At 44.0% G+C, this 27,720-nt stretch overlaps 1 protein-coding gene across 1 annotated transcript in view; it reads left to right on the top strand.

Moving 5' to 3' along the window:
* Nucleotides 1-27,720, top strand: part of LOC140699645 (trafficking protein particle complex subunit 9-like) — a 193,253-nt gene that overhangs the window by 9,875 nt on the left and 155,658 nt on the right. Inside the window, exon 3 of the mRNA XM_072972262.1 lies at nucleotides 954-1,127. Within this exon, the coding sequence (XP_072828363.1) occupies nucleotides 970-1,127 (158 nt within the window). The 5' untranslated portion in view covers nucleotides 954-969. The remainder of the gene's footprint in view (nucleotides 1-953; nucleotides 1,128-27,720) is intronic.

Here is a 27,720-nt window from a genome sequence, read left to right as displayed (position 1 = left end):
ATATAAAGATAACAAGTTGCAGAATAGAAAATAACGTTTGTTTTGTTGGAGGTTTACAGGGATCTGACCCAGGGAGATAGCTGCAAGAACAAAGGATTCTAACAAGAAGGAATTCCTACACCAAGAAGTTTGCAAAAACCAAGCACATAGGAAAGCAGCCTGAATTCTGACTTGGGGAGATGGTTTTCTAGGACATTAGTTTGCCATCTAGGTCTACAGAAACTTGCTATTCCATGCCCCAACACTTGGTCTCCCAACTTACTGGCCTGTCCTGCACTGAGGAGAATGAATTTGGACTCAATAACACTTCTACCTACCTAGCAAGCTGGGTACTGGGACTGAGGGCAGCTCTCCCACACACAGGGGCCTAAGGTGAGCCCTTGATTATTCCCAGAGGTTGGGGTGTGGTTTACCCAGGAGGGATGGGGACTATACACCAACACTCAGGCAGTCTGCTCCTTCTGGGGCTCTGACATTTTACCTCCCGCTCCCTGCCAGCCCAACACTTGGGACAGTGGAGCTAAGGCAGAGATCGTGCCTGCCTGTTTCCCAGCGTGTAAAAGGGGAATATGTACTCTTCCCAAGGTAGTTCTGAGAAACAACACCTGCGGGTGCTTGGTTCCCGGAGCAACAGTAAACCTAGCTCCTTGTGGGGGCAACGGGTGTGATACCCGTAGGGTTTCTGCAGAGACCTTAGCTGGAGGGCTGGGCCAGGGACGTAAAATATGAGCTGTGGGCAATGACGGGTTAGAGAAGGGTGTATAGGCAGGACTGCTGCCTCCTTCGGGATGCCCCAAGAGGTAAAACGCTTTCTCCCCATCTCTGCTACTCCCCTCCCAATTCCAGATAACTGCCTTCTCTCTGCTCCTCCTGTCCATGTGTCTCCCTCCACTTTTCCCCTCCTCCCCTCCTCCTCCCCTCTTCTCCCTCCCTCGGTTCCCCTTCTCTCTCAGGACCCAGAGCAGATCGATGGCCCTCCTGCGCATGCGCAGTCGCTGCCAGCTGGACCGCGGTTTGGAAGCTCCAGCTCCGAGCCGGGGATCGGCCCCAATGGCTTCTCAGCTCTGTCGCCCTGTAGGCCTTTGGCTCCTGCCTGGGGCCGGGGCCTCTGGCTGTGGAAGTGCAAGGTGAGGGGATATCGGGAAAGGGGTGAGGCGGCTGCGGGAGGGCGGTCGGCGTGTCACAGCCCCCCAGGGCGCCAGTCAGCGTGTGTTCAGCTGGATTGCTCCGGCCAGGCCCCTCTGCCCGCGCCACCTGCCCTGGCGCACCGGCCACAGCTGCCCAGGGCCAGGTGTGCCCCTGCCGCCTCTTGACCCAGCCGGGCTCCCCTCAGTCCGCGGCTGGCGTCCCCTTCCCCTCTCCCTCCCTCGAGTCCTCTCCTCCCGGGCTTCCTCTCCTTGGCCGCCGACCCGTCCCCACCACTGGGCGGGCTGTGTCCCGGGCGGGCGGGGTCTGCACACCCGGACGGGGCGGGCGGCTTGGGCTGGGGCTGGGGCTGGCCTCCGAGCGGGGCTGCAGCCCGCGTCCCCCACCCCGCTCTCCCTGCCCCGCGACCCCGGGGCTGCCTTCCTCTCCCTTTCCCGATCCCTGAGGTCAAGATTAGCGGCGTGGGCGCTGCTCCCTGGGCTGAGAGCCCGCGGCTGTAATGCCCAGCTTCTCCTGGTGGAGTCGGGAAAATGGAGCAGCAGTGCTGAGGGAGCTTCTGTCTCCTTGATCAGTATTTCTGCCCCAGGTAAGTACCTTGAACTCTTTCAGGTGTTATGATGGCGGTGCTTGTTGATGTAACGTGTTTTTATACTGAGAGGAATTACAGTGGTGAAAGCAGGGCTTTGTTCAGTTAAAAATGAGCTGAAGGCATGAGGCTGTCTCATCCTCCATCCTTCACTCTCCCAGGGTGAAACGTGAGACCGTTGATCTTAAAAAGATACTTATAGTCCCTAACTAGTCCAGCCCAGCTATTGTGTGTTAACAGGAACAGCACAACCCGAGGCGTTGGAGACCCAGTGACACTGCACTACTAAAGAGCTCCTGGCAAAATCTGGTTTGTTTTGTTTTGTTTTGTTTTGTTTTGTTTTTCTTTGTTTTTCTTAAATTGTGGGACAGACTAGTAGTATAGAGGGAAAAATAATTGGCAAGAAGGATTTTTTCATATAACAGCTTTATTGTGATATTGTTCACACACCATGAAGTCCACCCACTTAAATGTTACAATTCAGCAGCTTTTAGCATATTCACATTTGTGCAACCATTATTATTCCAGAACGTTTTCATCACATCAGAAAGACCAGTTGAAATGCATGACCTATCCACCCCTTCCCAGTGGTGGTTCTAAAGAAGTTTCTTGGCTGTTCCTGACCATAAATTAACTTGTTACATTCCATGAAATATCTAGGAGGAATTCTAATCAGAATTGCAATGAATCTGTCTATCAAAGCAGGAAGAATTAATGTCTTTATGGCATAAACTTCTACACATGAATATATCTGGGACCCTATCTTTTCATCTATCCAGAGCCATGCCTATGGGAAATCCTCATTAATTCTTGGGTTTGTGAATGATGAGGCTCAATACATCATTAGATGCAACTGTAGCCTTTCACTGAAGAGAAAAGTAACCTCGTAGAAGCCAAGTGATTCTCTGATGGTTAGAATGAGTGACCGCCAGTGCTGGAGTGTTCGAGTGGACTTGGTGCTTGCAGAGTTCTCCACCACCTACAGCTAAGGGGATTACCGTGTTCTTTTACTTTTTTTTATGGCGTTGCTTTTATTTTTACTTATTATATAAAATTATTTTTTATTGAAGTGTAGTCAATTTACCATGTTAGCTTCAGATGTACAGCAGAGATTCAGTTATAAGCTTATGCATATGTTTATAAATGTTTTTCAGATTGTTTTTAGTACAACTCATTACAAGTAATTGAAAATAGTACCCTGTGCTATATAGTAGGTCCTTGTCATTTATTTTATATTTATTAATGTGTATCTGTTAATCCTCCCTTTCCTGCCTGCTAACAACAGTTTGCTTTCTATGTCCATGAGTCTATTTCTAGCAGCACCGTTTTTGCTAGCAATATATGCTGGTTGGCTCTTTTCTGTTTCAGTAATTCCATCTTATGTGTGGGCGTTTTTCTTCTGGTGGGCCTGTGTGTGGTGTGCACACGTGATAATAGAGATCTGTATTTGGGAGGACTCCAGGCCTTGTGTAGTCCCTCGTATGGAGCGCCCACTGAACTGATGCTTGAACTTGGAAGAAAACAGTAAAAGTTGGAATTTCCACCATGGTTGAGACTTCCAGGTTTCTATAACCTGTTTAGCCCACCTAAATTTTGGCTGCACCCATACTGGATAATTTGGTGGAACTTCATGGTATGGTGGTATAGAGACAGGGCCTTGTATGCTTCTTCTCTTTCCTTTTTCTAACAGTCATTCTCCTGGGCCTTCCAGGTACTCCCCCAGAAGGGCCCAGGGCTGGCTTGGTGCTGCACTTAGGCAATATTTGTTAATAAGTCCCTTTCCTCATCTCTTCTGAGCCTCCATTTCTTTCTCTGCACAATGAGGGCTTAGACTAGATAAGTGCTTTTCAGTTTCTTTTAAAGCCATGTTTCCTTTGAGAAACAGAAAGTGCAAATCTCTCCTCCCATCCCAACCCTTTAGATTTTGACACGTCCTCCAAGGAGTCACATAGCTCTTTGTGGTAAATTGATGTGATTGTGATTCCACGTGGCACAGAAAAGACTCTTCAGAGATTGATTGCAGGGAGAGGGCAGGAAAGGGGCAGTAAGTCACACTTTCTTGTGTGAGCACTGGAGCAAAGGCTTGGGTTTAAATACGGTGTCTGATGTGGCATCTCTCTAATCTTGCACAATGTGATAAACCTCTATCCCTAGTTTCTTAATGTGTCAAGTTGGGGTGGTAATATTTTAAGGCTTTTGTGAAACATTATACACATAAGCCATTTGTGTCTCTGTAGATACAAGACCTGCTAGAGAGTCGGAATTTCTTTAAAAATACATATATATTGTCCACAGCACTCTGTCTGTGTGTATTTTGAAGTTCCTGGAGGGTGAGGGTTGAGTGTAATGTCCATTGTGGGACAGGTGGCCCATGGGTCTGTGTGCCTCAGATTTCCCCCTCCTCCCCAGTCCTCTTCCTCTCAGTCCAGGATGAAGTTCCCTAGTAGATTTACACAGAGGTCTTGTGGAAATGGCTCTTCATTTTATTGTTTCACCAAGAAGGGCTGCCATCATGATCTCTGTGGCCAGGTTTTGGTGACCTGAAGGCTATGCAATTGGGGATTTCTATTTAATAAAAAGAAAAAAAATTACAAATACAAAATTAGACCTAGGTTGGTGGCAGGGGCTTTTGAAAGTGGGGACCATTAGCTTTGTTAGCTTCAGGTGCAGTGGCCTCTGGCCACAAGGACACATCCTCATGCTCTGAAGTTGGAGGGACCAGTGGGTTCAGTGGGAATATTTACTGAGTGCATCTCATGGGCTGCACATTGTCTTAATTGTACTGTGTGTTCCTTATTTGAGACAGTGAGCTCATTTAAACACAATAGCCTCTTTAAAATATTAGACTTTTTATTTTTAGATGTAATGTAGATTCCCATGTAGTTGTAAGAGATAATATGGAGAGGGCCTATGGACTCTTTGCCCAATTTTCTTTAATGGTTCCATCTTGCAAAGTTGGGGTACTATTCATTCGTGACTCACTAATCCTTTTAGGTTTGTGTTATTGCCCTCATTTCTATTTATGAATAAACTGGTGTTTAGAGAAGCACACAGGTCTGCCCAGGTCAACCACGTGGTTAGTGTAGATTTGGGTGGAATGTGGGCTTGGCATTTCCAAGCAATACCATTATGATGGTCTGTGGCAGGGAGCAGCATTCATTTTGCTTGTTTATTCATTCATTCAACAAACATTTATTGAATAAACTCTGTGGTTCAGATGCTTTCATAGGGTTATCTGATTCTTCAGCAGTATGGAGAATCAGGTAATATTTTCTTTTTTTTTTTTAATATGAGAAAAATATCTCTGAGAGGTTATAAACTCCCCAAAGGAAAAATAGCTCATAAATGAGGGATAGTACACTTGTACAGTTCCTTCTTCTTATGCAGGTGGTACCCTAGGCATTTTACATCTGCATAATTCCATAATCCAGATATATTCTTGTAAGGCAAGGAGTTTTTTTTTAATTGAATTATAGTCAAGTTTACAATGTTGTGTCAATTGCAAGGTGGGTTTTTTTTTTGAATTTTGAATTGAGAAAATATTTTTTGAGGGGGTTAATTAAGTTTATTTATTTGTTTCATTGTTCTAAAATGAGGTACTGAGGATTGAGCCTAGGTCCTTGAAGATGCTATGCACATGCTCTACCACTGAACTGTACCCTCCTCCCCAAAGCAAGTTTTCTTACCCATTATTCTGCACCTTAGGAGTTCAAATAAATTGGAGTTGAAATCCAGATATTTTGATCCTACTATGGTTCTTTGCATTATATCCTGCTGAGGGGTGGGGAAGCAGTTCCTTTATTCATTCCTTTATTCAGCAGTTTTGAGCACCGACTGCATCAGGGCCTGCCTAGGTGGTTGGAAACAGAAAACAAGAAATGACCCTTTTCTGCAGGGGATGGAAGCCTAGACCAAAAGCTGGGCAATGTGATCTGAGCTTCAGTAGCCATGTGCAGACGCTGAGGACAAACTTATCCACGATTTGCTTGGACTTCCCTTGCCTTCTGGCTGGTGCACACCAGGTCGCTGCAACCCAGTGAGGCCCGCAGCCCACAGCACAGTATGTACATCGATTTACCCTCCCTTCTCGGCAGGGACTGCAACATGAGCGCCCCTGACTACGTGCAGTGTGCTGAGGACCACCAGACTCTCCCCGTTGTCGTCCAACCCGTGGGGATCATCTTAGAGAATTTCTTTTGCATCTATAATGGAATCTCCTTGGTGAGCCAAATCAGCCCGTGCGGCTCCCAGTGGGCACTCTGTATCTACTATAGGTATCACTATGTGCCCGAGAATGGATGGAGTGACTCCCAGACCCACCGCAATGTCGTGGGCCTTGTCACCATTACCAACTGCCTCTTGGCCAAGACCTTCTAGAAGCTCCATGCACAGAGGAGCTGTATGGCACCACGCGCTATGACTCTCAGCTCTTTGTCTTTGTGCTGTATGGGGAGGTGGCCGAGCAGCCGCGCACCGACGTGGCCTTCAATCTACGAGGACTGCAGGCTGGTGGAGAAGAGGATCGACGACTTCACTGAGTCACTCTTCATCTTGCCCAAGTCCAAGTGGCTGGATGGGGCCCCCGAAAATTCTGGGGAGAAGACCCCCCTCCTCTACATCCTATTTGAGTAGGAGGACATCGTGGGACTGGACACAGACAGCAGGCAAGTCAACCTGAAGGCCGGGCCACCCTGGCTGTGTGAAAGATTGCTTCCCTACATCCAGAATGGGATCAGCAAGGAGGAGGGCTGTCTTGTAGCCAAGGCGGGAAGGAGGTGCAGCCCGCCGGTTTTCAGACATTTAAAAGTAAATCTGCTTTTGTTTCAGAGAGATACTTTTAGGGTTAGTGTGGACACTTACTCCCCCTTTTCAGCCAGGAAACTTGGTGGGACCCCTGGAGTTGCTGTCCAATAGAGTAGCCACAGCCACTGATGTTAGGAGTGCTGGGGAGGAGGCTGGTCTGAGCTGAGATGTGCTGTAGGTCAAATGCACATCAGACGCTGAAACTTGTCTAGTAAAAAGAATATAAACTATCTTGTTACTTTCTATATTGATTACATGTCAAAATGATAGTATTTTACATACAGTAGAATAAGTAAGGTCTGTTCTTAAAATCAGTTACTTGTTTTTTTTTTTTTTTACATTTTAAACGTGGCAACTGGGAAACATTATTTACATGACTCTCATTTCATTCCTGTTGGACAGCCTGTCCTGGGACAATTTCATCCCTTCGCTTATAGATGAGACTCTGATTCCCGAGACGCAGAACGAGGTGCTGGTTGAGCTCGGGGTGGAGCCGGTGTCTCCTGCCTCCCAGGCCCAGCACCAGCACGGCTCAGGCCCTCTCCCCTGCCTGACAGCCACCATGCCAATTTAGGACATCAGAAACACTGCCAGGGGCATCCGAATGAGCTCCTTATGCAGGGAAAGGCGTGTCACGGAGAATGGAACAGAGCAGGGAAAAATTCGTCCTCACTTTGTCCCTGTGATTATGGCAAAGGCCCCACTCTGCCTTGGAAGGGCAGACGAGCTCTTCTGGGCTGCCTACCCCCTCACCCTCTACTATGTTTCACTGTGTATCTTTCAAGCTGTCCCTCGGGCAGAAGAGGGTGAGATGTCTTTGCCGAGAGGTGGTCCCCCTTTACTGGGGAGATTGAGGGGAGCTGTGTCCCCCCCGGCCTGCGGTCTCGGGCCTTGAGTCTCGAGAGCGTTCATGGCGGTCCCACAGGTGACGGTCGGAGGACATGACACGTGCTGCCGGGCCCGCTGTGCAGGAGGGGCTCTGTGATTGTCTGATTCTAAGGTCAGATTCTCCTTTCTTGTTGTTGGTAAGATGGAGGAGAAGATGCCAGAGAATTGATAAAAAGAAAATCCACACCAGTCCTGTGAATGACAGACAAAGGGGATCCGTGTCCCACCTGCGTATGGTGCCTGGCGGGCTCTGGATTAATTTTCACTTCCTCCCCGGACATTCCTCTATGGCTTAAGGAAGGGGAGAGGCATGTCGTGGCCATGATCTGTACTTGTCCTCACATGGTCCTGTGATCTACATGCCCACACTACCCTTCTGCTCCTTGGAGATGAGGTGTCAGGTTTAGGAAACTGGGCACTGCTGAGGGCATAGCTGCCAGAACCGTGCTACACCAAGGCTGGCTCCGTTCACCTGACCTGTCACCTCCTGTTGAGTCCCAAGGCGTCATTCAAGGTAGGCGCATCGGTGCAATGTAAGCAGGGACCACCTTCTCGCCCTGGACAGACTGGTGGGTGAGCAGTGGAAGCCCGGAGCCCTGCACCAGCCCCCAGGCCAGTGCCTCCTCTTTCGTCAAAGGAGGCACTGGTGACATTTTTGCTCAGCAACTGCTTGGCTTTGAGTCTGCAGACCCACCAGAGAATGCCAGATTGTTTTTGCCTTTTGAAGTCTGCCCTTGGGATTTGGTGGAGTAGCTGGATGTGTGCTTAGCCCATAGTGGTTGACACTGTCACCATTGTTTACCCAGAACCTCGTGTACCAGGCATGGCTCCAGGCATCAAAATACAGCAGCGCATTAAACCTCCCTCCTTGTGGGTCTGTCTGTTTTGGTACCACAAGGGCTCAGCCAGCATCTGAACGTCAGTGAGATAACGCGGCCAGTGAGCTCGGGTCAAGCACGTTCTCCTCCAGTCACTTTTACTCCATAGTTGCTTTTACTATTCCACAGTCATTAATTTTTTAAACAATGCTTTGGTTCAGGAGCAGAACCTAATTCTCCCCTGTTCCTCTTGGTGGGAGTGAGTAACATTGTCCAGCTTGAAGTGTGAACACATTTTGTAGCCCAAAAGCTGTCTACACGCAACTAGGTGAAGTTTTGGTTTGGGGCGCTGACCACATTGGGGTCCCCCGGCAGCACCGCTCCCCTCAGGCCCCTGCCTTCCCTGGATCAGGAGGTGAGGGTGGGTCTCACCGTCCCCGCGTCCCTGTCCTCATCACACTCACGTAATTTCTTGCAAATGCTGTCAGTTATTTTTGTTCTTGTGTGTTTCTTATTTTCGCTTTTCCTCTTTTCCTTTTTCTATTTTCCTTTTTCTCTTATACCACCCTGTGAGCATGTTGTTGGGTCTGAAAATGTGGGCTGTGCACACCCTGCATTGGAATAGCCAGATCGCCCTCTGTGCTGTCTCCATCGCTTTAAAAAGCAAAAACTTAACAGTTGCCATGATTCATATATTATCCTAGTCATCTTATTTTCTAGTTTTTTGGAATTTTTGCTCTGTTAGCACATCACCCACTGGAGTTTGATACCTGTTAAAGTCCTTGCTTTGAGGAACCTGTTTGTTCCTCCTTATATTTGGTAACAAATGCTCTCTTACTAATTTTGTTTATTTGTTTTGAAGAAGAGAGATGCGAATTGATTTAGGCGGCTGCTGAGGGATTTTTTTCATGGAGTATTTAAACTTGGAAAGTCAAAATCTGCAGCACCTTGCTTGATTCTGGCTTTTACACAAACGTGCTCGGCACACGGTTCCTGGCTGTCGCTGTGTGACGTGCGTGACTGTGCTTCCTGGCCGGCGGTCACTGGTGAGGAAGTGGCCGGCTCGGGGGTGAGCAGGTGCAGTGGACTCTGTTGGAGGAAGCAGTCACCAGTTTTTTGTTTTTCTGGTTTTATTTTTGCATTCACCTTCCCAGAGCCATTTACTTTATTTTGCATTCATAGAGGGGCAGGAGCGGGTCTAAAACCATGCCACTCTTTTGTTCCCTTTATGAGGCTGGTTTTTCTAAGTATCAGGAAAACATTGCCTTGTCCTAAGGAGCTGGTTCACTTGGATCTGGTGGACACAGGGACCGCTAAAGGGGACCGTAGCTTCCTCTCTTCTTCAGCCAGTGGGTATTCAGAGCCGGGTCTGTGGTTTGCCTCAGCAGCCGTGCAGGCCTCCCTGCACCAGCCTTTACTTTTACCCCTTTTTGGCAGTTAATAGCTGACTCTGTGTCTGTTGCAGCTGATGTCCACCACTGACGGCCATGTCGTTATTTTGCGGTAATGAGTCTCCAACACCCCTGTCAGCCGTGAAGGGACCTTGCATTCTCACCCCGACCCTGTTTCATCTCACCCAGGGGAAGGGTTTGGCCACCACCGTCATGCTGGACATGAGGCCTTGTTTCTCCTTTCATGCTCTGGTCCAAATGTGGACACTTCATCCTTCACTGACTTGGTCTCGCTTGAGACAGTCCAGACTTTCTGAAAGAGTCCATCACATTCTGGGGGGGGGGAACAGAACAAAAGTAAGAGTCGCAAGTAGGAGTCAAGGCTGTCTGGGTTGGCAAATGCAGGCTGGGATCTGTGATGTCTGGTCTGTGCCCTGGAAACAGGCCTTTCCCGTGGCTCCCGAGAGAAAAGGGGTTGGAGCGAGAACAGACTTGCCTGGGTTCCTACCATCCTCATCTACTCACTGACATGAGTGTCAGCTAACTAGGAGCTCCCCCAAACCTCGGGCCCTTCAAAGCTCAGACCACGGGAGATCCTTGAGTCCCTTCTCCTGGTCCTTCTTTGTGAGAATCCAGTGCCTTCTGAGGTGACCGGCAGCAGGAGATGCCTATCCCTCCAGGGAACTCCCATCGGAGGACTGTGACTCAGTGCACCTTGCTGTGAGCTTAACGGTTTCCATCCGTGCTCCCTGCAGAACCAGACTTGAGACTGGCTTAGCGACAGAAATGACAAGACTGATTCCAGGGCAGGGCCAGGTGGAGGGAACAGTGGAAATTGAATGTGACCTCAAAAACCTAGGTGGGTGATGGGGCTGTTACTAAAATGGGGAGCCTGGGAGGTACCTGCCAGGAATCGAAGTCTAGAGTAAATGGTGGTCATAAGGCTTTTTTTTTTTTTTGACATAAGGCATTTTTAAGATGCCATTTGTCATCCAAGTTAGGACTTCCAAGAGGCACTCGGGTCTATGAGCCTGGGGCTCAGGTGAAGGAGCCGGACTAGAGATACACGTTAGGATTCGTCATTCTTAGCTGGTGTTCACAGCCGTGCAAGTGGATCAGCTCATCTCAAGAGGTGCAGACTTTGGCTGGTGGGGGCAGGGCTGTGCCTGGTTTGGAGGAAAGCCCAGACCATGCAGCTTTGGTGTGTCAGTCAGCGGCGTTTGTGATTTTCAGAGCAATGGCATTTATCCTTAAGGTTCTGGGGGGTGGGCAGGGCCACCCAGGAAGAAATCTGAAGGGAGGGTTTTGGCCACGTGTGCACATCTTGGGACGATCCAGAGGCTGCAGGGTCCACAAGGGGAAACTCCTCAGAAGCTGGAGTCGCAGTGGGGAGTTGGGAGAATGTAGTCACACTCTCCTGTGAGGAAGGGAGGGAGGCCTCGGGAGTCTGCACCCTAGCGGACTCTCTTTCCCACGAACAAAAGGCAATCAGACAGAAGATTTGAAGTGAGAAGGGATGGGCGCTGGGAGAGGAGCCAACCTGGAGAAAGGTGGTTGAACAATTCTGGAATAGTCTCCCTGAAAAATAGAGTTAAAAATACCCAGACTCTTAAGAATATTGATAGTGACTGGGGAGGAGGCAGTTGTTTTTCTGGCCTCCTAAGGGTAAGGTATGTATCCAGGGATACACAGAAGAATCGGGCAGTCTGTTCCGGGGGCTTCACCCGTACCAGGGGGAAAAGTGCAAGTTTAAAGGGGGAGAAGGGCAGCTGAGGGAAACTAGCCAGGCCCCGTGTCACGTACCAGTCGGCCGCCCTACTTGCGTGTTGCATTCACATCCATGCCTCCCAAATGGGCGGTGGCAGCCCTGTTTTGAAGATTGGGAAGCCTTCTCAGAGGGGTTAAGGAATTGGTCCATTTAGCGGCTAGTAAATGCTGTAGCAGGATTCAAGCAGGGCCTTGTCAGACTTCAAGGGCATGTTCTCTCTACTAATTCCGGTACCTCCCCGTTGTACCTGAAATGGTGAAGTGAGTCAGTTTCGGAGCCTTTCAGAGAAAGTACGCTTTAAGTGCCTCAGGACTGTTGCACAAAGCTCAGTGTTCTTTGATGGTTCGGAAGCACCGCAGTGCTTTTTGCTCCACAGATGTAAGGTCTTACTCTTTTGACGATGGTGTGGTTGTAAATGATGTACAGGTGCAAAACCACACTTAGCAGCTTCTGAAGGGAAACTCTCCAGTTCTCCCTTGATCCGCTTTCTTCCACGGGATGTAACTGTGCTGCAGCGTAGGCCTGAGCTTTCCGTATGGAGTGAGGGTTTGATATCCAAATTAAACATAAAACAGTCAGATGGAGAAAATCGAAGATGACAATATATTTTCGGGTTTCATTAGACAAGATATACTATCTGTTAATGGCCCATAAAGCGAATGAAATTGAGTACAGAACATTGCATTTCTTACTTTCTACTGAGAGATGTCTTCCAACATAAGATTCTCTGCTTTGGAACTTCAGCTCTGCCACTAGGGCGCCTGTCATTGTGTTGGTGTGATTGCATTTACACAGTGCATGTAATCTGGGCTTCCTTAGCCCCAAACACTCCAGTGCAGAATCATAGGCTGCAGCCATCACTTAGTTATACAAATACTTCTAAAACTATATGATACCAAAAGAAAATAAATAAAAATAGAGAGAGGGAGATTGCCTTTATCAAAGTTCCTTTGGATTTTAACTGCAAAGTGTTGTTGAGCAGCTCTGGTTTCCTTTGGATATGAATATATACATTTCTTTGCATGTAACTTGGATTTTAGGCTTGAACACCAAGCTCTTGTTTTCCATGAGCCACAAAAATCATAGCCAAATGACACACCTATGAAACATTTTATTCTTTTTATCTGAGACAGAATCCTTGAATTTGGGACTTGAGCTGTGATTTTGCTGTTTGCTCTTCCCACCCCTCTTGTCAACTCACTCCTTTTTCCCACGTGGCCTCCAAGAGTTCATGGTCTCAAAGGAACAGGTGGACAAATACCAGTTGGTCGCCAAGAAGTGCTGCTGTAGACGGAGCCCAGCCAAGAGCTAAAGGACATCATCAGGGAGGACTTCCTGGAAGAAATTGGCTCTACATTCAGTTCTGAGGACAGAGTAAGAGTCAGCCATGAGAAGGAATCAAGAGGGTGACTCAGGAGGCAGGAGCAGCCCGGGTAGAGGCCTGGAGGCTTGTGGGGTGGGGACTCGGGGAGACTGCCCTGTGTGGTCCAGGGTGGTGGGTGACCCTGCTTTGAAGGACACTGGAGAGGGCCTAGGGGTGGAGGGCTTTGGAGGAGCTTGGTTTTTACTAGAACTGACACAGAGGAGGCAGTGAATGGTGTCAGCAGGAAGTGACCCTTAGGAGAGCAGCTCTGCCTGTCCTTTTGAGTCCCACCCCTTCATTCTTTTATTCATAACACACGCAATTCTGAGTGCCTAGGGGAGAGGGGGTGGACCCACAGTAGTAAGCAAAATGTACTTGCTTCTTGAGAGCTTAGCAGTGTCAGAAGTTGACTTAGATTAAAATGTTCTATTAACACAGCAGGGCACCTAATCCAAAGTGTGGAGGTTGGAGGGAAGGAAGGCTTCCTTGACAAACAGTTAAAATGAGCCTGGAGGCTAGTGGGAAGTAGCAGTCACAGGGCCCCTGAGGTCACTGGGGACCTGGTACTGAGGTGAGGATAGGCAAGCAGGGTCGGGGGTGGGGCTAGAACTCTACCAGGGAGCCTCTGAAGGGTTTGAAGTGGGGGAGATGTAATCAAATTTGTGCTTTGGGAAGGCTGCCTTGGCTGTGTGTGTGTGTGTGTGTGTGTGTGTGTGTGTGTGTGTGTGTGTGTAGCAGGGAAGAGGGGGAGGGTGTCACCAACTGGGAGGGTCATTAGAAGACCATTCACAGGCTCGGAGGCCACCAGTGGGAGAGGGGCGTCGGGGCTGCTTGGGGACCGCAGCGGCAGTGTGGATGCCGGATTTCCTTATGGGGAGGGCTTGTTAGCGGGGTCGCTCTAGCGACACCTTGTGGCTGGAAGTAAACAGATGGAGGCCGCCAGGTGGACTTACCTCTTCTCTCCTTCCCTGCCTTGTGTGATGATCTTAGCTCTGCCAACATATGGAAAAGAAGAGCTAAGTTCCAGAGTAGCCCAGGACTTTGCTGAGCTCGTTCAAGTGAGATTTGATAGGATTTAGTCTTGTGTTGAGATCTGTAGGTTAACTTAGCTAGAAACGTCCCGTCTTTTGGATTTCCATAGGGGTATTAATTCTTGATAAAGATTGCTTTCTTGGTGAGAGGAAATTTAATACAACTGATGTCTTTCTCAAAAAAATATCTTATCTTTTAAGAAATTTAATATTCAAAATAATAGGAATATTTTAAAATGATAAACTAAGGCTTTCGTGTAGTTTCTTTGGTTTCTGAGTTGATGTGTAGGTAGACCCTTTGCATTACATAATAGCACATCTTTGTCAGTATTTAAAGAGCTGTTAGTGAGCGCCCTAGACCCCACTTTTGAAAGCATCATTAAAGCTTGCTCTGAAATAGTGAAGTCATATAGGTCTTTTTTGCAGAAGCCAGATATTTGGTTTATAATCTGCAGCATAGCTCCCTTTATAAAATAATAATAGGTTCAAAATTAAGAAAGTGGAAAATAATTGATTTTTTTAAAAACTGAAACATAAACTTTCTTGTGCTAATGTTGCAACTGGAAATTTCGAAAAGAAAAATCCCACTGTAATATCATCTATGTGAAATACATATATGTCTGTCACGTTTGAATAGTAACTGCACAGTGGTTTTTGAAGTCAGGATCATTCCAGCTCAGATACTGGCAGTGATGGTTGCTGGTTTTCAATGGAAGAACCTAAATTTGCTTTCTTAGCTTTATTCTTTTCTTTTTCTTTTCTTTTCTTTTCTTTTCTTTCCTTTTCTCTCTCTCTTTTTTTTTTTTTTTGGGTAGTGCGAGGGTTGAGTAGTGCTGTGCCAGCATGACTTGGGGGCAATTTGGGGGCAGATGTCGTGCAGCAGCAGTGAGATATTTCCATGCCTTTTACTTTCTGGACATCACCAGGGAACATGTGTGGTTTGTGCCTGCAGGATGCGATGCTGCAGGACTCCCTGGTCCATCAATGTTATGTCTTGGAGCTGCTCCGGTCAGTGAATGATTTTCTGTGGCTTGGAGCTAATGTGGTCTGATGCAGATGATCAGATGTGTAACTGAAGTACTTTTACTTGAAATAAGAGAAAAGCTAGCAAAAATGTCTCTAAAATACAGGATGAGGGAGGAGAATTGGCTGAGCTGCTTGCAGTGGGGAATATTCTCAGGTGACTCCCTCACTGTGTCTCCTGTCACTCTCCCCCACAGCCCTGCACGGCAGTCCTACTGAAGCAACCATGCACTTTCTCAGAAATGCGCTGAATTTCCTTGTGCCTCTGATTGTTCGCTTTTTTTTTTTTTGAAAGCACATCTTGCCCTTTGCTTAAATGCCGGCCTTGCTAGCCACCACTTACACTCATTCTTCTGGACCTCGTCCATATATAGCTGCTGAATGGATGAACAAAATGTAGTATCTCCATTTAGCGGAACATTATTCAGACATAAGAGTGAATAAAAAAGAAAAAATAAATAAAGGGGAATATGAAAAATCCATCTGCTCTGGGAAGTCCACCCTGACTGCTCAACCCGGCCTTTTCCCTTTGAAACCCCATCCCTTATACCCCTCTCTACTATTTTTGATAGTATTTACCACCTTCTAATAAAGTTTAACATTTTCAAAGGAAAGAGACATGCTGATACCACTTCAACATGGGAAAGCCTTGATAACAGCACGTTAATTGAAAGGAACCAGACACAAACGGCCGCATATTGTTGATTTCAGTGATCTGAAATGCCCAGAATAGGCTCATGCAGTGGCAGAGAGCAGATGATGGTTGCAAGGGGCTGGGTGGAGGAGGGTTGTGGAGTGACTGCTAGTGACAGGGGTGTTCTATTGGGGTGATGAAGTGTTCTGGAAATAGATGGTGGTGAGGGCTGCACAACCGTGAGTATGCAGAAGGCTACTGAGCGCTGTCTCTGGGAGTGCCTGTTGTTGGGGCGGCTTTATTTTGTTCTCATCCTGTAATGTGAAGGGTCATCTTGTGCTGAGATCATTCAACTCCTGTGAGTGGTAAGGCTAAGAGACTTTGCAGAGTCATGTTTCTTTTTTCCCCCTTGCTGAGTGTAGGCAAAAATGGTTTAAGCCTGAGAAAGTGCTCCCTATGCAGAAATGTCTTTCAGTTTTGCCTGGTGTAAAAATCTTGAGAGCTTTTTAATCGTTTAGGACAGTCTGTAGGGGGAAACAGCCCGTGAAGCCTGGGTGAGACCTGGAAGAGCCGCTCTTCCCTCCCAGACACGTGTGGGGATTTCACCCCAGTTCAGGCAGTGAAGGGCCAAGACCCGTGAGTGAAGTTGACAGTCGTGAATATTTATGTGTATCCGCTGCTTCATCTTGGATATTAATTTCTAGCTGAGTCATTTTGTGGCGGCAGACTCTTCCTACATCAGGAATTTATAGTATCTGCTCTTTGAGGTGAAGACCTGACAGACTTGATTATTTAACAGTCTATCTTGTATTGATATCTCAAATTCCTGTGTCAATCGCAAAACAGCAGAAATACAGACGTCCTTTAATGCCGATGCGACCTGGAGCAGGTTTAGTTTCTGTGCCTCAGTGGCCTTATCTGCGGGTGGGGAAGTTTATAACAGTGCTTCCCTCAGAGGAGCTGGTGAGAGGAGACTGAGAAGCACAAATGGAAGACTTACACGAGATGCTCATGAATGACAAAATTTAGTGCTGTCAGCCTGGTGAGGCCTCAGGGACAGAGATGTCAGAACAGAGCAGCCCTAGCCGGAGTTCGATCCGCATTGGCAGGTTTTATGATCACTATCACCACTGTGGGTTATCAGGTAGTTTTAAGACTTGGTAATATGAATTCATGAATAATGTTAAAGACTAGACAACTCAGATCCGGTTTACATAGTTCTCAAGATTTCCTGTGAGAAATGGATATTTTTTCCCCATCTTAAATCTGAGTGGATTCTCTAAAAAAATTCCGTAGTCCTCCATCTTTTCCCTTTAATTCTCCTTTTTAAAAAAAAAAAAAGTTTTTAAATGGAGTTACTGGGGACTGAACTGAGGGCCTCACGCGTGCTGAGCACATACTATCTCAACTGAGGTATACTCTCTCCCATAATTTTTTTAAACTTTACTTTCTTAGTATGCAGAGGTTAGAGGCCTCTAATTCTTTTTTTGGAGACTTGTCTATAAACCTGTAAATCTAAAATTAATGGACAAAATTTGGTTTATTAAAAAAATCATTAGAACTTTCTTCAATCCATTCAAAAGGAAATGCTTATTGAGTTAAAATGTTTCTCCTTTATGGTGATTTCTAATTTTTGGTCTCGCTTAACTTATTAAAAGTAATCCTCATCATCATAATGACCAAGCTTGCTGTGAGTGGACACCTACCAAAGGCTAAACTGTTTTTCTCATGTTTTACTTCAAAGCAGGTATTTGACGATAGGTATAAATGTCGCCTTTTTGTAGCTGAGGGATTGAGAGGTGGGCAGCTTGTCCCAAATCAAACGCAGCTGGCGGTGCCTAGCTCGGTGCTGGAACCCAGGCTGCACAGGATGCATTCTCAATTTCTCCTCTGATCAGCCTCCCGTTGAGTGGTTTCCAGAACACCTGTGAGTCCATAAATGACCGATTTTGGCGATCTCAGCCTGATGAGGCCTTCAGAGGAGAGACACCATTGAGAATGTGAGACAGAGTGGCATAAATTAAAATTGTACATTTTCACAAATGTTGCATTCTCAGGTAATGACTTAAATAGTTTATGTTTTCTTTATTTTAGTGCTATGTAAGCACTAAAAACAAAACATTAAAAATGATTATAGTGCAAAATAGGAGTGGGCTTTGAAAGTCCAATCATTGCTATTGATGTTGCTTGTTTTTCTCTAGTGGTGCTTTTTGACAGAATAATTTACAGTGACTGAATTTATTTTATGTATGTAGTCTTAGTATGGAGGAAAAGTTTGTCAGTGAATATTGAAAGTAAAATCTTTACTCTTTTCTTTACTGATGATAAATATGTACGTTGTTTCCATGGCTTAAGTATATTTCCTCATTTGTGAAATTTGAGTGATGCCGTTTACCGTGTCTGACTGTGAGAGGTAGATGCCTTGTATACAAAGCATCCAAGAGCTGCTTAGTAAAAATGTGCTGTCACAATGACAGATAGTTTAGAAGGATCAACTGTGAATACTAAAGAGGGTGGCTTGTTTCTGATGCATATTCAATATGGATATATATGAATATGGCTTAAAGTAACAAGGATTCAGGGTTTTGTGTGTGTGTGTGCGTGCAGTATGAAGTTTTAATGAAATCTGTATCATTCTATTGAGACAGGGACTAGTTAAATTGACTTAAGCAGACGACCTTGAAGATTATTTACACAGAATGTGTATTGTTACAACTCAGTGTACATGCTGCCGTGTAACTATACACTCAGACATTTAAATTCGTAGGAATCTGACCAGAAGCATTAAGTTTAGAAAAATCCACATTGATCATTTTCAGGGAATAAGCTTCTCTCTTTTGTGATTAAAGAAAATTTTGATTTACTTTTCTGCACTCTTAATAGGTTTTAAAATATCAAAACATTGATTTGACATGTCAGCTTTTTTAATAGAAAAAAGCTCATGCTGTTTTAATATGTAAATAAATGTTTTTGTATTTCAGTACACTTCTATGACTTCCTGGCTCTTTGAGAAGTATTTTGCAAGATACTTAGATTACCTACTGTTGGAAAAAATACAGACATGACATTTATGAATATAGGGCTAGTACAGGTCTGTTGGTTTTTGCTACAGTGCAAGACATGAGGACTAGGAGAGCTTTGCTGCTGATGGCCAGGAGGATAGATCCCAGATCTCAGTCTCCCCTCCTGTAAAATGAAGTGGCTGGACTGGATTCTTTCCACTTCAAAGATGAGTTTCCATGAGCCTGTGTCTTTTGTATATATTCAGGAGTATTAGCAATATCTGATTAAGTACTGAATACCCCTCCCTTTCCTGAAGCGAAGTGCAGTATGTGCTACAAAAGCATTTAGTTATCTGATTCTTGTTTCTGATCCACAGACAATTTTTGTGTTGCATCTTTCCAGGCAACCTGGAAGGCCTTTTAAGCCATAGGTGGCGCTGTTGCACTTTCTTACAGTCTTAACTTTCCTGTTTGTAAAGGAAGTCTTAAACAACGTTATTTTTTTTTTATTCCTTTGCTTAGTGCTTCAGGGTAGCAAATTGTCCATTATGTCTGACTACCTGGAAATATTATTCTGCTTATGACTTAGTTTTATTCTGTGATCTCGCTGTGAACATTTCAGACTTCCTGTGCAAACAGTGGCAACATCGGACTTTTCTTTTTCTTTTTTTACATTTTTTATTGATTCATAATCATTTTACAGTGTTGTGTCAAATTCCAGTGTTCAGCACAATTTTTCAGTCATTCATGGACATATACACACTCATTGTCACATTTTTTTCTCTGTGATTTATCATAACATTTTGTGTATATTTCCCTGTGCTATACAGTGTAATCTTGTTTATCTATTCTACAACTTTGAAATACCAGTCTATCCCTTCCCACCCTCTACCCCCTCCCCGGTAACCACAAGTCTGTATTCTCTGTCCATGAGTCTATTTCTGTCCTGTATTTATGCTTTGTTTTTGTTTGTTTGTTTGTTTTGGTTTTTTAGATTCCACACAATAGCGATCTCATATGGTATTTTTCTTTCTCTTTCTGGCTTACTTCACTTAGAATGACATTCTCAAAGAGCATCTATGTTGCTGCAAATGGTGTTATGTTGTCGGTTTTTATGGCTGAGTAGTATTCCATTGTATAAACATACCACATCTTCTTTATCCAGTCACCTGTTGATGGACATTTAGGCTGTTTCCATGTTTTGGCTATTGTAAATAGTGCTGCTATGAACATTGGAGTGCAGGTGTCATCCTGAAGTAGATTTCCTTCTGGATTCAAGCCCAAGAGTGGGATTCCTGGGCCATATGGTAAGTCTATTCCTAGTCTTTTGAGGAATCTCCACACTGTTTTCCACAGTGGCTGCACCAAACTGCATTCCCACCAGCAGTGCAGGAGGGTTCCCCTTTCTCCACAGCCTCTCCAGCATTTGTCATTTGTGGATTTTTGAATGACGGCCATTCTGCCTGGTGTGAGGTGATACCTCATTGTAGTTTTGATTTGCATTTCTCTGATAATTAGTGATATTGAGCATTTTTTCATGTGCTTTTTGATCATTTGTATGTCTTCCTTGGAGAATTGCTTGTTTAGGTCTTCTGCCCATTTTTGGATTGGGTTGTTTATTTTTTTCTTATTGAGATGTATGAGCTGCTTATATATTCTGGAGATCAAGCCTTTGTCGGTTACATTTGCAAACATTTTCTCCCATTCCATAGGTTTTCTTCTTCCTTTACTTCTGGTTTCCTTTGCTCTGCAGAAGCTTGTAAGTTTCATTAGGTCCCATTTGTTTATTCTTGCTTTTATTTCTTCTAGGAGAAAATTTTTGAAATGTATGTCAGATAATGTTTTGCCTATGTATTCCTCTAGGAGGTTCATTGTATCTTTTCTTATGTTAAAGTCTTTAATCCATTTTGAGTTGATTTTTGTATATGGTGTAAGGGAGTGTTCTAGCTTCATTGTTTTACATGCTGCTGTCCAGGTTTCCCAACACCATTTGCTGAAGAGACTGTCTTTATTCCATTGTATATTCTTGCCTCCTTTGTCGAGATGTGTTGATCAAAAGTTTGTGGGTTCATTTCTGGGCTCTCTATTCTGTTCCATTGGTCTATATGTCTGTTTTGGTACCAATACCATGCTATCTTGATGACTGTAGCTCTATAGTATTGTCTGAAGTCTGGGAGAGTTATTCCTTCAGCCTCTTTCTTTCTCTTCAGTAATTCTTTGGCAATTCTAGGTCTTTGATGGTTCCATATAAATTTTATTATGATTTGTTCTAGTTCTGTGAAATATGTCCTGGGTAATTGGATAGGGATTGCATTAAATCTGTAGATTGCCTTGGGCCGTGTGACCATTTTAACAATATTGATTCTTCCAATCCAGGAGCATGGAATATCTTTCCATTTTTTAAATTCTTCTTTAATTTCCTTCATCAGTGGTTTATAGTTTTCTGTGTATAATTCTTTCACCTCCTTGGTTAGATTTATTCCCAGATATTTTATTACTTTGGGTGCTATTTTAAAGGGGAGTGTTTCTTTACTTTCTTTTTCAGTTGATTTATCGTTAGTGTAAAGAAATGCAACTGATTTTTGAACGTTAATTGTGTAACCTGCTACCTTGCTGAATTCTTCAATCAGCTCTAGAAACTTTTGTGTGGACCTTTTAGGGTTTTCTATATATAGTAACATGTCATCAGCATATAATGACACTTTTAACTCTTCTTTTCCAATTTGGATCCCTTTTATTTCTTTCTCTTGCCTGACTGCTGTGGCTAGGACTTCCAGGACTATTTTGAATAGGAGTGGTGATAGTGGGCATCCTTGTCTTGTCCAGATTTTAGTGGGAAGCTTTTGAGATTTTCACCGTTGAGTACTATGCTGGCTGTAGGTTTGTCATATATAGCTTTTATTATGTTGAGATATGTTCCCTCTATACCCACTTTGGCGAGAGTTTTTATCATAAATGGATGTTGAATTTTATAAAATGCTTTTTCTGCATCGATTGAGATGATCATGTGGTTTTTGTCCTTTCTCTTGTTGATGTGATGTATTACATTGATTGATTTGTGTATGTTGAACCAGCCTTGTGTCCCTGCGATGAACCTCACTTGGTCATGATGTATAATCTTTTTTATGTGTAGTTGAAGTCTATTTGCTAAAATTTTGGTGAGGATTTTGGCGTTTATGTTCGTCAGTGATATTGGCCTATAATTCTCTTTTTTTTTGTAGTGTCTTTGCCTGGTTTTGGTATCAGGGTGATGGTGGCTTCATAGAATGAGTTTGGGAGAATTCCCTCCTTTTCAATCATCTGGAAGAGTTTGAGAAGGGCTGGTGTGAGTTCTTCTTTTATGTTTGGTAGAATTCCCTGGTGAAGCCATCCGGTCCTGGACTTTTATTTGTAGGGAGGTTTTTAATTGCTATTTCTATTTCCTTTCTAGTGATCAGATTGTTCAAGTGTTCAGTTTCTTCTTGATTCAGTTTTGGTGGACAGTATGTTTCCAGAAATTTGTCCATCTCCTCTAGGTTATCCAGTTTGGTTCCATATACTTTTTCATAATATTTACATATGATATTCTATATTTCTATTTTGTTTGTTGTAATTTCTCCATTTTCCTTTCTTATTTTGCTAATTTGTGCTCTCTCTTTTTTCTTCTTTGTGAGTTTAGCCAGAGGTTTGTGGACTTTATTTACTTTTCCAAAAAAACAGCTTTTGATTCTGTTGATTTTTCCTATGGTCTTGTTAATCTCTATTGTATTTAATTCCTCTCTGATCTTTATTATTTCCTTCCTTCTGCTGCTTATTGGGGCTTTTCGTTCTTTTTCTAATTCATTCAGGTGTTGGGTTAACTTGTTTATTTGAGATTGTTCTTTTTTGAGGAAGGCCTGTATTGCTATAAGCTTCCCTCTTAGCACTGCCTTTGCTGTCCCATAGGTTTTGAGTGGTTGTGCTTTCATTATCATTTTTCTCAAGGTATTTTTTAATTTCAGCTTTGATTTCCTCATTGATCCATTGTTTTTTCAATAACATATTGTTTAATGTCCATGCTATTCTTTTTTTCTCTTTTGTTTCTCTGTTGTTGTTTTCCAGTTTCATGGCATTGTGGTCAGTAAAGATGCTTGAGATAATTTCTAACTTCTTAATATTGTTGAGGTTTCTTTTGTGCCCAAGTACATGATTGATCCTGGAAAATGTTCCATGTGCACTTGAAAAGAATGTATATTCTATTTTTGGGGGGTGTAAAGCTCTGAAAATATCCACCAAATCTAGTTTTTCTATTGTAGTATTTAATTTCTCTGTTGCCTTGTTTATTTTCTGTCTGGAAGATCTGTCTAGTGATGTTAATGCAGTGTTAAAATCTCCAACTATGATTGTATCCCCATCAATATCCCCCTTTATCTCTGTTAGTAATTCTTGTATGTACTTAGGTGCTCCTATATTGGGTGCATATATATTAACGAGTGTAATGTCTTCATCTTGTATCACTCCTTTAATCATTATAAAATGTCCCTCTTTATCTTTCTTTATGGCCTTTGTTTTAAAGTCTATTTTGTCTGAAATCAGTACTGCAACACCTGCTTTTTTGGCTTTTCCATTTGCATGGAATATCCTTTTCCATCCTTTCACTCTCAATCTATATGTGTCCTCCCTAAAGTGGGTCTCTTGTATGCAGCATATTGAAGGTTCTTGCTTTATTATCCACTCTGCCACTCTATGTCTTTTGACTGGAGCATTTAGTCCATTAACATTTACAGTAATTAATGATAGATGTGTGTTTATTGCCATTTTGAACTTATCTTTGCAGTTGAATTGATATATCCTCTTTGTTCCTTTCTTCTTCCTTTTGTGGTTTGGTAATTTTCCTTTCTATTATCATGGATTTTATTTAATTTTTGTGACTCCCTTGTAAATTTTTGACGTGTGATTACCCTTTTTTGTAAATCTATTAACCTATACCCGTTTTTATTAAACTGATAATAACATGATCTCAAACCCATCCTTCTGTTAAAAAAATTTAAAAAAGAAAGAAAAAAAGATTCTATATTTCCCTGCCTCCCTCTCCCACTCTCAGTGATTTGTATGTCTTCTTTTATAATTTCGTGTTTTCTTTATTTGTAATTCATGGGTTATCACCTTTCCAGCTGTACGTTTCTCATTTCTGCAGCATCCTGCTGCTTTTCAATTTAGAATAGCCATTTCAATATTTCTTTTAGCATGGGTTTAGTGTTGCTAAACTCCTGCAGCTTTTTTTTTTTTTTGTCTGTGAAACTCTTTATTTCTCCTTCTATCCTAAAGGGTGGCCTTGCTGGATAAAGTATCATAGGCTGCATCTTTTTTTCATTCAGGGCTTTGAATATATCTTGCCACTCCCTTCTGGCCTGTAGTGTTTGTGTAGAGAAATCAGCTGAGAGCCTTATGGGGGTTCCCTTGTAATTCACTCTTTGCTTTGCTCTTGCTGCCTTTATAATCATTTCTTTATCCTTGACTCTGGCCATCTTGATTATGATATGTCTTGGTGTGGGTCTATTTGGGTTCTTCCTGTTTGGGACCCTCTGAGCTTCCTGTACTTGTATATCTGATTCCTTCTTTAAGTTTGGGAAGTTTTCAGTCATGATTTCTTCAAAAACCTTTTCAATCCCCTTTGATCCTTCTTCCCCTTCTGGGACCCCTATTATGCGAAGATTGGGATGCTTTATATTATCCCATAGGTCCCTTATGCTATTATCATTATTTTTTATTTGCTTATCTTGTAGTTCTTCTGAATGGGTGCTTTCTGTTGCCCTGTCTTCTAGATCACTAATTCGTTCCTCTGCATTAACTAGTCAGCTTTGCACAGCTGTTAGATCATTCCTCATCTCTGTCAATGAGTTTTCCCATTTTGCTTGGCTCTTCTTTATAGCTTCAATTTCATTTTTGACATATTTTATTTCTCTAAGCACTATCTCTTTTAATTCCTTCAGCAATTTGACCACTCCTTTTTTGAAATTTTGATCTAGTTGGCTATTGAAGTCTATTTCATTGAGCTTTCTTTCAGGGGATTCCTCTTGTTCTTTTAATTGGGAAAGGTTTCTCTGCTTCTTCATCTTGCTCATACCTCTCTGGCATTGTGGTTTATGGAGCATCAATTCTCTATTTTGGATCTTAAGAATTTTATCTATCTAATGCCTATTTAGGAATAGAACTTAGAAAAAAAGAAAAAAAAAGAAAAAAGAAAATAAAGAGAAAAAAGAGAAAAAAATAAGAGAGAGAGAGAAAGATTTTTAAAAGAAGGGAGAAAGAGGGCTTGAAAACATTGTATAATGAATAATAGAAGAGCGGGTTGAAGTAGAGTATTAATCGGGTGGAGACGTCCTTTTAAAACCTTTAAAAAATAAAAAAGGGGGGTGGGGAGATGAATATATGTGTTTGAAGCCTGTGTCTAATCAATAACAGGACATCAAAATCCAAGAGAAATAGAAATGAATTAAGAAGTAAAAATTAAGAGAGTAATTCAAAATAGAACAGGTAAAAACAGATTAAAAACAAAACAAAACAAAAACCAAAACCAAAAACCAAAAAACAAAAAACAAAACAAAAAAAACAAAAAAAAAGGGTTGTTGTCGTTGTTCTCCTGGAGTCTGTGTGCTTTTAATGTGAAGTCCTTCTGTCTTCGTCCTGTTTTGGAAGCTCAGCTTGTTTTCATAGGCCCTCCGTTGGCGCCCTCTTCTGTGCTGCTCCCAGCACTTGTCGGCAAGCAGATCGCGCCTCCTCCTAACACGGGGTCAGATGCAGCTCTCTTTTGCTGCAGGCGGGCGGGTCACTGCCCCTCCGGATGCCGCAGTCAGATGTTGCAGACTAGACAGGCATGATGGCGGGTCGTGCCCCCTCCCAGCACCTCGGTCAGGGGTTGTGTTCCTGCCCGACAGGCGGGGGGCCGCTCTCCCCCTGCCTGCGCCGCCGGTAGCTCCGCTGCTCTGTGCGGCTGCGTGCTCTGCGCCGGCGCTCCGCCCTGGCCGGCGCTCCGAACATCGGACTTCTCTTGCAGTGTTAGAAACCAGTGAGCCGGGATTTTATAAAAGAGCTAGAAGAGGCCTCTGGAGCACCTTAAAGCTGAAAAGTGTACTGAGTTCCCTAAGTATTATCCCCACCGCTGTGTGTCAATGGGTGGTAGGAGATTTGGTACATATACGAAGGGGTGTAGTGTTTTGACTTGGGTTTGCGTGCACGCGCTGCCACTGAGCTAAGTGATCCTGAGTCAGTTCGTTCGGAGTTTTTCCCTCGTCTGTGAGATGGGGACACTCATTTCTGCTTTGTAGAATTGTGAGAATAAGAAATTATGTAAAGTGTTTAGCACAGTGTGTATGTCAAGAGGGCTCATAAACTTAACTGCTGTTTGGTGTGAAGCCATCATTTGAGAGTCTTTGGCAATTACTGAGAAACAGGAAAATAAGGAAAGCTGGTTTTATGATGAAAGATATTTGAGGAAGTTCCATAGTTCCTAAACACATAATTTAGCATCAGCAGAGTCAGGACCGTTACACAGTCGCCCTGAACCAATGTTAAGCCACAGAATTTTTTGTTACTTCATATATGTTGGGGCTTAAGGGGACCCAATACTTATACACATGTTGTGTCCAGCAGCCAACTGAGAGATGACAAAGAAGAACAGGCAGGCGATAAATGTCTCCTTTATTACTGATGAAGCCACGTTCTCCATGAAACTCAGGGCTGTGGGAGAGTGAGTGTCATGACACTATGTCCCAGAATTAGAGACTCACGCAGTCCCAGGTAACTCTGGGCCACAGCGAGCATTCCCTTGAGAGGATCTGGCCCATAATGCACAGGAGTGTCTTGCCATGGAGCTGAGCATCCCAGCTGCTTCCTAATGGTGGCCAACACTGGAGGGAAAGGAAAGGTTTCATATGCCCTGCTTGTCTCCCCGGACTCACACCTCAATCTGTTAGTGTGAGGAGGGATAGCCGTGGGCCAGTGGTCAGGGGTGTGAAGGGAGAAGCAGTCTCCCATGGACCAGAGGAGTGGGGAGGAGGGATCCCCTCCCTCAGTTTAAACAGGTGGTGGCTTGAAAGAGAAGGGTGCTCCTCAAGAGTTTATAAGAGGGGAAATAAGGATTTCCTTTGGGACTCAGACTAGCCATGAAACACAGAAGATGATTAGATGGGAGACTTGTAAATCACTTTCTTATTAAATTGACATTTGTTGGGCACCAAAAATATGCTACATTCTTTTCTGAGAGTTTTACAGAAATGAATCCTTCACTCTTCACAACAAGTGAGTAAGAAAGATTTGATTGTTATCCCAGGTTTAAGTGTGGAAATTGAGGCACACAGAGGGTAAGTAATTTGGCCAAGGTAACAGAGCTAGTAAGTGGCAGAGCTGGGGTTTAAACCCTGGCTATCTGGTTTCCAGGCTCCCAGGGATGAGCTTTGGGAGTTTAGAGGTATCTGCATCCCTGGATCTCTGTACCTCTGCATCAGTTAGACCAGAAAGGACAGGGAAAGGGGAGTTATACAGGGGCTCACAGTCGTGTCTCAGCCACTGCCCATGAAGTGTGCCCCGTGATTGGCGTTAATTGTTTTCCAGGCAGTAGATCTGTTCTTATAACAGAAATTTAGTCCATTGAGTTAATCTAGAAACTCTTCCTGCTCTGCTTCTGTCCAAGCTTGCCATGTGACTGCCTGCCCGAGATTGGGCCATGGAGGAGAATCTGTACTCATGGTTGAACTCTGATATTTCAATCTCTTTTGTAGTTTCACATCTCCTGTTACATTAATAAATTGAATTTCTGGTTTTCTTGCATCAGTGTGTCATAAGTTTGGTTAATGTGAAACCAGTCCATGGGAGCCCAGGGGTGCTGACGGTATAATTTCTGAGCATGTGGCATTTCTACCCGTGCAGATATGGCTGGATGATGTCCACCTTCCTCACTGATTTCTCCCAGCAGCAGGGTCCTCTCCCACCCCCGGATGTGAGGATGGGATCTCTCTGAGTAGGTCAGTCAGAGGCCGAGTCCACCAATCAGATGAAGTACCTGGAAGTGGGTTTAATAGAAGAAAAGGGCTTCCAGGTAGTCCGATGGGCTGTTCAAGTCCGTATGGTGAAAAGCTGTCCACTGTCTGTGGTTGAGCTGCTTCTTTGCTGTTTAAAACTCTGTATTACATGAAGGGATTTTAAAATGCAGAAAGGTGTGATTTCAGGTGGTACATCCGCACCGGTGACTAGTGCTGGATGACCGCCTTTGTGAGGAATAGACGGAGTCTTACAAACTTCATAAAACAG

Source organism: Vicugna pacos, chromosome 11, assembly GCF_048564905.1.
Source record: "Vicugna pacos chromosome 11, VicPac4, whole genome shotgun sequence".
Lineage (NCBI taxonomy): Eukaryota > Metazoa > Chordata > Mammalia > Artiodactyla > Camelidae > Vicugna > Vicugna pacos.
Note: the sequence above shows the minus strand (reverse complement) of the source record. Positions and strands in the feature narration are given on the sequence as shown.